Source organism: Caretta caretta, chromosome 14, assembly GCF_965140235.1.
Source record: "Caretta caretta isolate rCarCar2 chromosome 14, rCarCar1.hap1, whole genome shotgun sequence".
In the NCBI taxonomy this organism is placed as follows: Eukaryota; Metazoa; Chordata; order Testudines; family Cheloniidae; genus Caretta; species Caretta caretta.
Window position 1 is genome coordinate 16,914,493 of NC_134219.1, and position 15,416 is coordinate 16,929,908.

General features: G+C 47.5%; 1 protein-coding gene across 4 annotated transcripts in view; it reads right to left on the minus strand.

The window, feature by feature from the left end:
• The window catches only part of CYGB (cytoglobin), a 50,091-nt gene that overhangs the window by 7,360 nt on the left and 27,315 nt on the right, over positions 1–15,416 (minus strand). For 2 of the 4 annotated variants that reach the window (XM_048818227.1, XM_048818229.1), the window contains exon 4: positions 5,814–6,315. The exons of the other annotated variants lie outside the window; for them this stretch is intronic. In XM_048818227.1, the coding sequence (XP_048674184.1) occupies positions 6,166–6,315 (150 nt within the window). In that variant the 3' untranslated portion in view covers positions 5,814–6,165. Of the gene's footprint in view, positions 1–5,813; positions 6,316–15,416 lie in introns of those variants that run through there. 4 annotated transcript variants of the gene reach the window in all.

The following is a 15,416-nucleotide window of genomic DNA, read 5'->3' on the forward strand; positions in this document are numbered from 1 at the left end:
ATCCCATGTTGGCACCCACTTATACTGGGCTGACTGCAAGGGAGGTGGGGGGGACGGATGTCCCTGCAGTCTGAATACAGAGCAAGTCCCTTCCATGAAAAAAAACATAGGGCACAGGCACAGATTCTCAGCAGGTTGTAAAGTGTCACCACTCTATTGCTGGATCTATGATGATTTACGCCAGCTGAGGCTCTGCCCCATTGTGGTTCTAGGGGGTGACTTGAATCAGCCTGGAAGAAATCTAACTTAGAGTTCACAACTTCTTTTCCTCCTCTAAAAGGTGAGATTTTCAAAAGTCCCTCAACTCAGCAGGACTCGTGCTCCGAACTGACTTAAGAGCATTTAAAAATCCCACCTCTGGCAAATATGTGATCCAATGGCTAAGAGGTAGACTGGGAGTTAAGACACCTGGGTTCTATTCCTTGCTCTGCCACCGACTTGCTGGATGACCTTGGCCAAATCACTTCACCTGTCTGAGCCTCTGTTTCTCTTTTTGACTTGCAAGCTCTTTGGGGCAGAGACAGTCTCTCACTTTATCTGTGCAGCATCTAACACAACGGGCTGACAACTTCTGTTGACACCTCCAGGTGCTACTGTAATATAATGGGTGGCTTGCAACTCCTGGCACTTCATTGATGGTTGGAAGATGTTTGCCCCAAGACCCCTGTTGCAGGCGTATAATGAGAAGCTCACATCAGGAGCTTTGGTCGGTTCCTTCCATTCTGCAGTGTGCCAAGTACTCATTTCCATACTTAAATATTAGTCTAAAAGAATGGTCCAATTAGTGTCTATCCTTGCTAAACTATTAAATGATTTTTGCCAGCATGCTAGCCTAAGCCTAAGATTTTAGGCTCCAAGTTCATATGTGGGAAGCTAACCATGTGGCCTGACTTTCAGCAGAGCTCCTAGCATCCTTCACCCAACCCCCAGTAGTCAATAGCATTGTTGAAAATTGGACATCTCATTTAGGCAACTCAATGTGGACTTCAGAGCCTAACTTTGGACACTTAGTTTTTAAAATCTTGGCTGTAGTGTTTTAAGACACTGGGTGGTCTGGTTGTGACCTCCCAGGTGCTGGTTTGCAGCTGGTGTAATTCCAGTGTTTTCAGAGCGACTCCTAATTTTCAGCAGTGTATGAGGGCTCAGAATCAGGCCTAGAAGGCTGAATGCAATAGCCATGCCTTGGAATCAGTCTGACAGCACTTCTTAAACCCCAGTTCAGTTCCATGCTCCCTGAACGGGAAGCTTTCCTGAGTTGGGGCCTTAGATTGTAACCTCCTTTGGGCAGCATCTGTCTTTGTTTTGTGCAGGGCTCAGCACTTTCGTAGTAGTAATTGAGTGCATTGCCAGTGGTCCCAATGGAGGGACCAGATGTTACTGGTTCGTCGGTCTGTCCTTTTGTACTGCTGGAAGGAAAAGGATAGAAGCAATGGTAGAAGGGAGATAGTGAAAAGACAAAAGGGAGGGGGGGGCATGGCAGAAGCTCAGGTACTACAGTGATGGGTGGCAGAATAAAGACCTTAGAGGAAAATGATAGTGGAGAAGAGAGAGAACTGGAAAAATACAGAAATAAAAGGACAGAAGAAGGAAACAGAAGCCAAGGTAGAAATAAATGAAATTTATGGATTCTAAGGCCAGAAGGGACCATCATGATCATCAAGTCTGGTCTCCTGTATGACAGAGGCCATAGAACTTCCCCCAAATAATTCCTAGAGCAGGTGTTTTAGAATAAACCATCCAATCTTGCTTTTTTAAATGGCCTGGGATGGAGAATCCACCATGACCCTTAGTAAATTGTTCTAATGGTTAATTACTCACTGTTTTGTTTTTTAAAAAAGCCTTATTTCCATTCACTTATGGCAGCAGAATCCATCCTCTTGGCATTGTCCTTCCTCATTAGAGCGGAGAAGACACTGGGTTCTAATTGAAAGGTCTCCAGGTAAGTCTAGACTGCAAAGAAAACCCCCTGGCACTGCATTTCAGCACCTGGGTCAGTTGTCTCAGGCTGTGGAACTAAAAATAGCCATGTACGTGTTCCTGCTTGGGCTGGAGCCCAGGTTCTGATGCCTGATGAGAAAGGAGAGTCTCTGTGCCCACAATCCAGCCCACATGGGAATGCCCACACGTTTCTCCATAGCCCTCCAGCCCCAGCCCAAGCCAGCTGACCCTGGCTCTGAGCCTCGGTACTGCGGGTTTTTCTTTGTGGTATAGACATAGCCTCAGTGGGCTAACCACAAAGTATGGTGGGAATGAGAAATGTGCAGGCAGTCCACAATATTGGTCACATCTCACTACAAACCCATGCCCATTCTTCCAGCGAGGTGAACTCACTGAGCAATGATGGGGGGCCCATTTCCAGTGGCGACAGATTAGGAATAGTTCTCTATCTACCGAGCCACAGAGACACTCAATGACTTGCCCAAGGATGCTTGTTGTGGAGCAGGGCCCTGAACCCAGGTCCAAAGTCCTAGGCTAGCACTCTGCCCACTAGGCCATCCTCCCCCCCCCCCACTCTTTGGAATAGGCCATTAAATAAAGAGCCACCTTCATACAGAGAACACCAAGAAATGTCCTGTATAGGATGTTCTTTGGCAAAAAATAGCCAGTTGATTGTAACCACTAACTGTGGAAGTCAGGGGTAGGCCTGGAGTGTGGCACACGTTCATGAAAATTCACCCAAACTAAACAGGCATTGCTGAACGGGACTAGGGGATGTGCAAACCCCCTGCTGATGAGGCAGAGCTGCCAGCCATTGGGCCCTATTCTGAAGACTCAGCAGTGAGTGCTTCTCTGTTGGGAGTGGAGGGCTCCACTCCAAACTCCCACAAGTACTTTCAAGAAGACTGTTGCTTGCTGTTCCAGTAATAATAATAATGCCTCTGTTGTACTTTTCATCCCAAGTGCTTTCTAAATGAGGGGCTACACAGACTCTTTAGGGCCATTTCTTCCTGAATGTTTGCACAGGGCCTGGCACACTGGGGCCTCTGGGTGCTATTGTAATAAAACAGTAACAAATTATATTCTCCCCATTTTACAGTCAGGGAAAGGTCTCTCTGGCCCAAATCTTTTTCTGTCTTATTTCTCAGTTTGTTTGTTTTAAATCTCATTCCATTTACAAATGTTTCCCTCTTGTATTCCCATTGTTCTCCTCTCTGTGTAGTTTCTTCCCATTCCCTTTTTCAAAATAGCTTTTTCTTGAATCTGTGATGAAGGGAGGTGCTAGGACCCAGGCAGGGAGCTGAGGCTCACTGATGGAGGCAGGCTACCTAGCAGACTGTTTCTGCACCAAACTCTGAAGTATTCATAATTCATTGGAATTGGATTTGTGGGGGCTCACTGAGCTGTTTGCGGCTATTAAGCGTGGAACTTGGAAGTCACTCTAGCAGCTCTGAGCTGAGCAGCATGTGGCCTAATCTCTCCACGCAGGCACAGGGACGAGGAACTATTGCACCACCAGCCTGGCGGGAGACCGGTTCTGCACTGTGGCTGCAGAGGAGAAGTCTTTGCCCTCTCTGTTTTACAGGCTCTCAAACGCCGCCATGGCTGCTGAGGTAACTTTACTGCTGGAATGCATTCAAATGCCTCTTAGGCAGACTATGCCTAGGGCAACAGGGCCCCATGAACTGCTGACACAAGTAGTGTCATAGCAGCATTGACCCTCCCAGCCCTTGCGCAATGCATGGCAGGGAGAGCAAAGCGGTCGCTTGCCAGTGGTGCTATGTGGGCCCAAGAAAGGTTAAACCCCGGCACTGCTTCTGCACCGAGAGGATGCAAGTCTCAGGCCTCCTACATTCTCCCTCACTTGCACTCAAGTACACCAAGCTTTTGCCTGCAAGGAGGATAGTCAGCTAGGCATTTAGGCCCCACTCGAGCTACTAGACCTCAGTAATGTGGCAGCCTAGTATCCCCCTGTGCTCCTTTTCCTGCTCTTCACTCTTTAACCTGCGCTTATACCCACAGCACTCGACATCTGCAGGGTTGACCTGGGAGGGGACAATGTGTCTGCAAGTTGATCCTATCCTAGCCACTGGGGAGATCTCATTAAGGAGAGCTCAATGCGGCTCACAAAGGAAGGGGAACCTGTTTAGTTTTGGGGTATGATTATAGAGGGCCCGAGCCTGGCCCTCTACAATCTCTGGCTGGAGATTTGGGGTCTTTGCATAACTTGTGGGAGGCTGAGTGGTGGCCGGGGTTATTTGCAGGAGAGCGTTGGGGAGAGCCCTGTATGTTAGCTCTAGAAATGAATAAAAGGATGACCATAGCATGATACTAAAGGGGTCCTTTAGGGAAAAATAACTTCCCACTCAGCAGTCCCTCATATTACTAGCACACAAATGTCCCTCCCCACCCCACACTTCCTGTTATCCTTTTTCTTGTGGTGTAGTAGGTTAGTGACTTTGGGAGCTGGGCCTAGTTCCCCACTCTTACACCAGTTTGCTGCTGTAACTCCATTAAGTTACCTTAGTGTAAAGCTGATGTAGGGCAGTGGTGGGTTCTTTGCATGGTAACCCCACAGCTTTCCAGGCTGCTATTGATCCTGGTGCCTTTCATTTTGTTTCAAATTGCCCAACACTTCCTTTTTGTGAATGTCCTGCTGGCACTAGTCCATCAGCCCCACAGACTGAATCGATCTTTGTCTAGGGAGCAGATGCAACCACAGTGCAAGCTACCACCAGGCCACCCCACCATGGTGCCTCTAGCCCTGTCTGGGAGGAAGCCCTGAAAGGCACGAACAGGTTAGCCCAGTCTCCACACTGAACCAACGCTCATTTTTGGTCACTCTGCTAGACTATTAGGGACGGGGCTTGTGTGCGTCAGACGTTGGAAAGGTAGTGTGATCTAGCAGACTAAGGCCAGGCCTACACTCGGAAGTTAAGTTGGCTCAGCTACATTGCTCAGGGGAGTGAAAGTCCAACCCTGCCTGAGCAATGTAGTTAAGCTGACCTAAGCTCTGGTGTAGACAGCACTAGGTCGACAGAAGAATTTTTGCATCAACCTAGCTACCACATCTTGGGGAGGCGGATTAACGACAGTGATGGGTGAACCCCTCCTATCGCTGTAATGAGTGTTTACCTGCTATAGTGTTTCAAGCATAGACAAGCCCTAAGATACTGGAGCTCTTGGGTTCTCATTCTTTCTCTGCCACTGATTTGCTGTGTGGCCTGGGGCTAGTCTTTCTCCCAGTAGCAATGAGGGTACGCAGAGGTCTTCCAGGGGGTACCTCAACTCATTTGCCTAGTTTTACAACAGGCTACAGAAAAAGCACTAGCGAAGTCGGCACAAACTAAAATTTCATGCCGACAATGACTTGTTTATACTGCTCTATAGACTATACAATGAAATGCAAGTACAATCTTTATATTCCAATCGATTTTTTTTTATAATGGTAAAAATGAGGAAGTCAGCAATTTGTCAGTAATAGTGTGGACACTTTTTTGTATTTTTATATCTGACTTTTGTAAGGAAGTAGTTTAAGTGAGGTGACACTTGGACAAATCAGACTCCTGAAAAGGGGTATAGTAGTCCAAAAGGTTGAGCGCCACTGTTGCAAGGGACCCGTTCAGTTCCCATTGAAATGAACTAAAGACTTCCATTTATTTCAATGGGAGTTGGCCAAGGTGCTAAGGGATGAAGATACTTCAGGGAGTGGCAGAGCCTAGCAGTGTAATTAAACTCTGAACTAGCAGGGTTGAGGATTGGAGAGGAGCACAGTAGGGTAGCTGTGCTAGGTAAATTTAAACCAAGACTCTTTAAATCTAGCAGCCACCTTATATTTATCACCAGTATGAAAGAAACCAGGAAGAGTCTGAGGATAATGGGTTTGATTGGTTTATCGATGGAAGGTACAAGTTCAGTTTAATGACACAATTTTGTCCTGTTACAAACATACTAAAAACCTACAAAAAGAAAAATTACATCCATAGTACACTAAACGGCATGTAGAAAAAAAGCACATGAGCTCCGATAACACGTACATGAACAGTACCCATTATAGTATTCTTAACACTGAAGACACAGAATTACATCTGACCAAATGGGTTCACAAGTGCAGGTCACCGTGGGACCAGCTAAGGACACACTAACAGACAACTTTAGCTATGGAAAATAGTATCGTTACAGGTCGTTAAATATTTCAGACTCACACTTATTTATCCCACGCTTTCTTTATAAAGCTGGTCGAAGCTTTTTTTCGCACTCTCTTGTCTGAGCATCCAACCTTCTTCTGACATCGCCTGTGTTGACCATGGCAACACCTGCGCGGACACCAACACAACTGCACAGCTTCACTACAGCAGTGAGTAGGGAGGACATGCTCTGGAGGGGAAATTCAGGTCCCATTTCAGTCAATGGGAATTCTGCCATAGATTTCAATGAACCTAAGATCTCCTTGATCCAAAACTAAAAAAACCAAACTACAGCAGGATTCTACTGTAACAGTCTGAATGTGGCCATATCGCTATTGTAAGCTGCAGGCTTGGGCCCTTGAGTATAGCCTGTAGAGTAGGGCTGAGAGTTTTGTAAGATCCCTAAGGGATTTGGTGTCCTGGTCTTAGCTGGCTCTGAAATCTGTGTTTTCAAAAGCAAATCTCATAGGGTGGGGAGACCAGGTAGATGGGACCTTTGCCTTGTCCACTTCCTATGCAGCATGTTTTTTGTTCCCCCGGCACCTAATTTCTAGATCCTCATCATTCATCCTGGGATAAGCCATAGGCTGCAAAACCTTTCATGTCCAGGTCCCCAGTTTGCACTGAGGTGAACTAGACTCCCTCTGAAGGTTCTTTGGCAGCCTGTGCAAAAGGAATGGGTGGTATTGCCTCCATTGGGAGAGGACAGGACTTCATGTGCGAGATACCACCTGTACAGTGGGCACTGCTTGCTCCCTTGTTTGTACCCAAATTGTTTTGGGAGGTTTAAAAATGTCAGCCACAATGTTTTATACTTCTGCTACATGGGTACTACATATTCATATATCTCTATGCTCTCCCACTAGCATGTATAATGCTGAAGTTAGCATGCAGGTATTCTATTTAGCTTTCATACAGAAACTCCTCTGTAGCTATAAAAAATGTGTGTGTATATAGGCTACAAATAAATACAGATGACATCCATATGCGGGCTATCTGTTGTGTTTGATCATTGCTCTCATGGTGCAGAACCCCTCCCTGTTGAGGATTCTCTACTCCTCTAGCTTCCTTCCTCAATAGCCCCATAACGAGGGATGAGGCTGGGCAGCTCAGTTTTCTGGCAACAACACTGATGCATGAAGGAGAAGAACTGAAGGCCATTGTCAGGGCTTGTACGGTGCAGCAGATGGGGCAGAGGCAGTTTTGAGATAATAAAAGGAGCATGAACTGCCTCTATTGAGTTAGGAATACAGGGGCATCATAGACACAGCACCCCTGGAACAGGTGGCTGGTGTGTGTACCTTGAGTGGGGCACATGGTGGGGAGTTTCAAACCTGAGGGTTAGACTGCTAAGCCACCCTCTCTACCCATGTCACTCATGTATTGGGTTTTGTTAGTCAGGGCACGCTCACTCTATGGAGTCAAGGTTACACCACGGAAGAGTCCTAAGGAAAAACTTTCAATGCGCCAAAGTCACTTCAGAGGAGCCTGAACCTCATCCACCCTGGAACAGCGTCCAAATCACCAGCCCCAAATCTCAAACCACTCTGCTGGAGCCACTGGGGAGAACAGGTTAAAAAGACAACCTAGACTGCTGCACCCCCCTGTACAGAGCCTCCATCCTGAAAGACTCTACCCCCCCCCACCCCCCCCAGCAGGAAAACATGCCAAACTGCACCAGACTCTTACCAAATACGGACCCAGGGCTGCACTAGAGGTGGGAGCTGGAAGGCCCAAGGCTGAAGTGCAAGCACAGAGAGTAACAGCTGTGCAACCCACGTGAGAGGAGAGATGAGGCTAAACAAGCCCTTTCTAGTCTGTCTGTGTAGGAAGGGAGAGGAGGGAAACTGTTCTTCAAAGGATTATCAAAGCCTTTCCACTGAAAAGTGGGGCAGAAAACTGTATCGCTGAGATGGACAGCTGAGGTGGTATTGCACTATGGAGCAGCCTGCCATTGAACCAGAAATGGATAGATATATAACCCAAAACCTAGTGTGAACGATGTGCTGGGCATGTGCTTGATACCCTGTGTTTTCTCACTTTTACCCTTGGCCTCTGAGAAAGTGAGGCAGTCGCCTGGAAAGGGTTAAAGGTTCCCTACCTCCCGCAGCCATGGGAAAAGCGCACACACCCTTCCCCTCTGGGAGTCAGCTTCTTCCTTGTATGCTCAGCTATGTGACAGGCAGGGATCCTTTCCAGGCAGCTGCTCCCCTTGTCACAGCAACGCTGGTACAGCTTGGCATGTCAATCAATGCTTTTAAAGTTGAACTAAAGAGCATTTAGTGAACTGAAGTTATTGGAGCAGAGAGGGTAGCGGTGAGACTTTGATGGGAGGGGAAGGACTCCATGGACCCGGTAAACCAGAAGAACAGGTAGTGTCCTGGGTCTGGTAGACATGGCCATGTTGTGAAGGGACAGGAAGACTCAGATGGGGGATAGCAGAGGAATGCAAAGGAGACCTGATCCCAAGTTCAATGGGATCCTCTCTGTTGACATCTGTGGGGTTTGGAGCAGGCCGTAAGATCCTGAATTGGCTACCCTTACAATGAATAATACCTTATTGAGCAAGTAGCCTCCCAGATTTCTATAGACTAGTCTGAGTGAGATACTCTTTGCCATAGGCCCAGATTCTGCTACCCCTACTTATGTGGGCTTAGGCAACTTCATCATTAATTCAAACCGAAGTATATTCAGCCTGCATTTGCTTTGGAACATGCCTTCGTAACAGGCGGCTTGCAGACAAGCCAAGAAGCAATGTACTGCACATCCACTGGGCAGGGGAAGATGGAGCTGGAGATAAATGAAGTCCAGTTTCCAAGAATCTCCATTTCAGAATTTTGGATGGTGGTGAAAGGAGACCATTTGGGATACGAAACAGAGCTGTCGGGAACATGCAGCAGCTGTGTGTGTGCGCGTATGTTTGTGCATGCAAGAGAAAACCACGTTCAGAGCCAAGACCAGTTCTTCCCTTCTGCTCTCCCTCACAGCCTTTCTCATTCCTGTCTTGCTCAGGAATTATTTCCCTTCCAATGTTCAACTTGGTTTTGTCTCTTCTCTGCTGAGATTTTCCTGATCTAAGCAAGCCCTGTTCTGTTTTGGGGGTGGAGAGGGGGTGTTGACTTTATCTGTGTCTATTCTCTGGCACGGCCCCATTCATTCTACTTCCTACAGCGCTGGTAAAAATAAACGTTTTTGTTTGCATGTATTTGAGTGGCCTGCGATTTGGCTTATTGGGTGGATCCTCCAGGGACAGCAGCTGTGCACAGCTGGATGGTATTAAGAAAAATGTATCTTAAAAAAAATACGCCAAGTTGTGATGTGTCTTTCTAATGTGATTGCTGCGCTGAGTTCCAGACGCTACAGACAATCTGCTCAGGACACAAAATACCAACATTTTTGAGTGTCCACTAATTCTGGGTGTCACAGTTTCCTGGTGGGGGACAGCCTGAACCACACGAAGACCTAACTTGACTTCAGCTGGAGTTGTGGGTGCTCAGCGCCTTTGAAAATCAGCCCTGGGTGTCTCCCGTTGGCCATCAAGAAACCGAGGCCCCCAGACTGATTGTGCGCTTGAACCTTGTGGCTTTTGTGCACCTCCCATGCCAGACTTTTGCAATGAATTCCATACCTCCACAGTCACAATCCTCCGGGCCTTTCATAGCCAAGCTCACGCCCACTGACCTGTCTTTCGGTTGATTTCAGTGGCTGTTGTGTCAGGACCAAAGTCCTAGCTCCAAATCTAGCCTTGGAGTAAGTGACCGTGACTGGATTTAAGTCAGTGGAGTTGCACCCAATTACACCAAGGGGGAATTTGGTCCATTACGTCTTATGGAGAGAAAAGGTCTGATGGGGGTGGGTAATTCCCTCAAGGAGACAATGATTGAAAACACATATTTACTAACTCACCTTACTCATAGACTGTAACAACACCTAGCACATAATGGGCCAGCTGTAAATCAGCATTGCTCCGTAGAAGTATGTGAAGCTATGCTGATTTACATCACCTGAGGATCTGGTCCACTGTCTGCATAGCACTTAGATAACATGAGCTAATTGATTGCGGTTTCTGCTTCTAGAATACCTTCCAGGCAAGGATTGCAAAGGGCTTTGCAAAAATTAATGCATTAACCCACACTACACTCCTGGGGGCTAGGTAGACGACATCTGAAATCACCTGTTAGATACCTATCCTTGCCCTTGCACAGGAATAAACTCAATGAATTAACAGCTTTCTTTCCCCATTTGTAATTAATATGGTCCTAGCTATGAAATGACCCAGCTGCAAACTTAGCTGACAGGTGGAACACGTCCCTGAAGTTCATACAAATGGCTAGCAGCTGAATAGACATTCAGATTTTAGCTGTTGAGATGTTTGTGCACATACAGGGTATTAATTCTCTAAATCAAGCCCATTACGTTCCAAGTGACCCTGCATTGTCCCTAATTATAAATCCATGTTCCTGTGGGTTTTTTTTAAACCCTTTAATCTTATAACAGCCTCCACACTGGGGATTTATGACCATGTGGGGTTCAGATACTCTAGTGACAGAGATCAGACAAGTACCTGGAAAGACAGGTAGGCAGGTCAGATGGTTATTTCTATCCAACTGGTCATTTATCCCCAGGAAATACCCTTTGCTAGGGCCATTAATGGTTAGACACACACTGTCTGGAAGGGTATCTCTTAACGTATCCGTTCTGCCTTTGTGCTCTGGAGGAAAGAGCTGCAAAGCAGGGTGGTTGCAGCTCTGCACTGTCCATGAGAGAGGCACCAAGCAAAACGACTCATGGGGCTATTGTCATTCTAGGCCTGGGTTTGATTCACAAAGGTCAGCTCTAGAAGGGGATATGAATCCAGAGCATCCCACACCTGGGGGTTCCGCCCCAATGACCTGACATGGTCCACTTTTGAGTTTGAGATCTGGCTCTAACTTCTCCAGTGCTCTGGGATGGATCAGATTTGGTGGCCTGGTGTGGACCTACTTCTAGCTATTTGATTTTTAAAGTATCCTTTGTTCCTTTCCTGGACAAATTTGTATTCTGTGTTCCTGGTTGTCAAATCTCTACCTTTCCTGAAAGGTCTGAAGGCCCCTGTGCTGGGTGTTCCCTATTAGTGCTGCAGCCAGTGAGCAGAGCCATATGTGGCAGAATGAAGCTAATCCAGGAGAGTGGGGATGATTGGGTGCTACAGTAATGGCTGTGTAAAGAGGCCAGGTGATTTATAATGTTTCACAAATGCTAGTTTACACCAGAGTCTGCAATGATCTATGATCTATATAAGCCCAAACCCTGGCTAAAATCCAGGGCTCAAAAAAGAGGGGGGGGGGGGGAAGAAATTTGTTCATAATGTTTCCATTTCTATCTTGTTTTAACTGGGCTTTGGCCCAGGGGCTGCTCTCTCCGCATCTGGACATTGTGTCAGCTCACATTCCTTTCCTGGGCGATCCTAGAAGTCTTGTGGGGTTCTCAGTGTCTTAGGCAGCAGAGAGGGAGAAAGGTGATTGTAGGGGAAAAGGATGGGAGGAGAAAGCAACCAGCTCTGTTTAATAGAATTCAGTGGGCTTGGCACACATCCCTGGCAGGATCCATTTCCTATCTGGTAGGATCAGAGTGGGGTGACCTTGAATGGGGATCTTTCTGCACCCCACACCTGGCTAGTGAACAAGGTAGAGAATCCTATTTAATATCTTTACCCCCATTAGTGCCAGGAAAGGCAGGGGTGCTCATGAAGGTGCCTAATGAAAACCCTGTGGAGGGACTCATTCGCAGCCCTGTCCCTCTTACTCTCAAGTCTCCTGAGTCGTGCAAATGCAGAGGCTGCCGACACTGTGTTTGGTTGGGAAGACTGCAATGTGCGCGTGTTGCTTTTTGGGCTTCTTACTAAGGCTGTATCTACACTACACCGATGTCAGCAAAACTTGTGTCACTCAGCGGCGTGAATCTTCCACCCCCCTGAGCGACACCGACCCAAGCTTTCGTGTGCCCCGTGCTATGTTGGTGGGAGAGCTGCTCCCGCTGACATAGCTTATGCCGCTCGCAGATGTGGGTTGTTTCTTTTTAGCGCCGACGAGAAAGTGCTCTCCCATCGGCACAGAGTGTCCTCACCAGGCAGCAGCAAAGCTGTTTTGGTCCAGCTGCAGTGCTGTACGTATAGACATGCCCTAACCTGGCCCTAGGGCAGCCAATACAGAGAGGCCAGAGCATTTCATGAACTGAAGAAAAAAACCCTTTGAGCTATTTCAAAGAATAAATCAATCTGGCTGCTAGTGAGTGAAGTCAGGAATGTCTGGCTGCTTGCCACCTGGGGAGAAATCATTCCCTGGGAGAGTTAATGTATTTATCACAGGCTTGCCTTCCATTCGGTCTTGGAACAAACTCCCTCATTCGGCTTAATTCTCTTCAACCCGCTTGGATTTTTTTATATATATATAAAAATTGGCCTCTTGCTACCCTTAAGTCATGTCATGTCTGAAGCTAAAAAGCTGTTCTCTCTCCCCATGCGCGGCTTGGAGAGCAGCACAGAGCCTAAGCAGGCTCAGACCTCTGTTCCTGAGTTTCTCTTCTGCCAGCTGGGGGTAAGATAGACCAGTGGTGGGTACTGTGACATCATGGACACCGGTCTGCTAGAGTCTGGGCTGAGACTGAGCTATTCCACAGAGGCCATTGTCTAACAATCAGAGGATAATAATTCTGGGGGAGATTTTCAAAGTTCACAATAGGAAATCGGTGTCTGGTTCCCGCTGACTTTTAATGAGGATTGGGCGCTGAAATGCCCTTTGTGCCTTTAAAAAATTCTCTCTGTCTCCACCAAGCTGGTGGGGATTTCAACCGTTGACTTTGAGGTAAAGGGCTCCATGCCCTAGAATACCCTGAGCCATCTTTGCTCCCAAGAGGACTGGGGGATTTGCCAGCTCTTGATGTCTTCAGATTAACACTGGCTGCCTTTCTGGAAGAGATGCTTTAGCCAAACACAAGTTATTGGGTTCAGTGCAGGTGTAACTGGGGGAAATGTAGTGGCCTGTGATATACTGGAGGTCAGACTAGATGATCTGATGCTCTCTTCTGGCCTTAAACTCTTGAATTGATGCTCTCAGCAGAGAGACTCGGATGGAGACTGAACTGGCCTCTCTGCTCAAGACGGTCCCTCCAAGTCAAGGTCAAGGCAGTGCTCTGGTAGCATGGTGCAGGGAAGTTTGCATTGCTGCTCCCTGTGCTGTCCTTTTGCAATAGATAAATACAGCAGAGGACTTCAGTCTCCAGGACTATCTGTCCAGTACCTTCCACCAGCACTACATTTATATATGTTTTAAAGGACCCTGGGTTAGTCTCAGGTTGGCTCAAGGAGACAGTGCAGGTTCTTCGCGAGGGAGAGAGAAGGCTGAAAGAGACCTATCTGTGGGTGATAAGAGAATGTTTTTTTTTTTTTTGGCAATTCTGATCAAAATCTGGGATCGGAATTTTTTGCTACCATTCTCCCCATGCATAAGAAATTCCCTCTCTTCTTTAGACAAGGAAAGGAGATGAACTTGGGGTTGGGGATAACGCCAAAAATCTGCAGAGACCCTCTTTCTGATCCCCACAATTTTCACTTGGACTCTTCAGAAACTGCACATAATGAAAACACTGGCTCAAAATGCCAGGGGGGAACATTCAGCAAGTGGAGCCATGGGTCTGATGTGTCAATCCCAGGACATCTCTATAGGCTTTTATGAAATCTCGGCATAGCCCGTGACTAAATCCAAGCCATAGTACCGAGAACTTTATGGCACTGGGATCAGACGGGTCTGACAGTGCTGAGAGCCAGCAGCTGAACCAAAACTCTGGTCACTGTACGCTCAATTAGTTTCCCCGGAGAAGGGCCTGGTTCAGGGAAGCTGGGGCTAGTTACTAGATCAGTCTGAGCTGCGGGGTGCTAAAGAGCTAGTTAACCCATTAGCCGGAAGAGTAGAAAGGCACATGGGGAGGAAGGGCAAAGGGGGAATGAGAGAGAATGGGAAAGGTGGGTAGGCCCAGGGTAAAGGGAGAGGTCTGCGCGGAGAGATCGCTTCCTTCTGGCAGAAGAGGATGGGGTTTGGATGTGTCTGCTAGCAGAGCTGCTGCACAGACGGTGAAGGGTGGTGGTTGTGGGTAACACAATGACATGATGGTGTCTGTAAACCGGAGGTGTTACAGCCATTGGTACAAGAAGACAGGAACGGAGGGCTGGGCCCTGCCCCAGAGCCTAAGAAGGGTTTAGTGTCTGATCAGCTCAGCTGAGGTTAGATTCACTAGAAATCTTATTGGAATTTGCCATTTCATAGCTGCGGGATGCTGAGAAAGAAGAGAGGCACCAAGGGCTCAATCCTGCAAGATGCTGAGCACTCCAGACCCGCTGACATCCGGATCAGGCCCACTCGTGCTTAAAGTGAATCAGGTGCTCAAGTGCTCTGCCAGATTGGGGCTAGAGGGCTCAGAACTTTGAAGGACCCAAGTCCAGATGAGCAGCTTAGAGAACTGTGCGTGACAGGGAAGTGTGGCCCCCAGCTTCCTCCATACATGACCCCCCTGCCCCAGCCCTCCGTCTCCCAAAGAATTCCAAACCTGTGGGGAAGGTTACAGAGAAACGCAATAAACAAGGGCCCACGTACAAAACATTCTGCTCCTTTCCACCCTGCTCCTCCCTGTGAGAGGCGAAGAGACTTGTGCTCTACCAGCCACGCTCACAGAAAGGGACCCGGCCACCGCCAATGCACAAGGGGAAGGATTTAACTCACAGCAGAATTACTCTCTTCTTCATTGGTGGAAAATGGTGAGAGAACGATAAATGCCTGTTTGGTCAAACTTCATCATTGAGTTTCATGGCCTATAACATGCACCAGCAGCTCTTTATTACTCAGTATTGTGAATTACGCATCAACAGTACTCAGTCCAGGAGAAGACAGTCCCTGCCCCAAAGAGCTTCCAATCTCAATAGGACTCTTGCTCTCTGACTCGCTTGTCTACTAGCTGGTCTGCCTGGGACAAACAAGGCAGAACGTGTGTGGAGTAAGTACCATCCAAGGGCAGGTAGTTACGATAGAAGTATGATGTAGCAGCAGGCTATTTACAAAGGCAGAACAATGTACTGTGCTGGGTGAGCACCACATAACCGGTAGGGCATTTTCAAGGGAAGTCCCATGTGGTAGCAGACTCTGTGGTACTCTGTATGCAGTGTTGTAGCCATGTGAGTCCCAGGATGTTAGAGAGACAAGGTGGGTGAAGTAATATCTCTTATTGGCCCAACTACATTACTTATCCTGTAAGTCATACAGG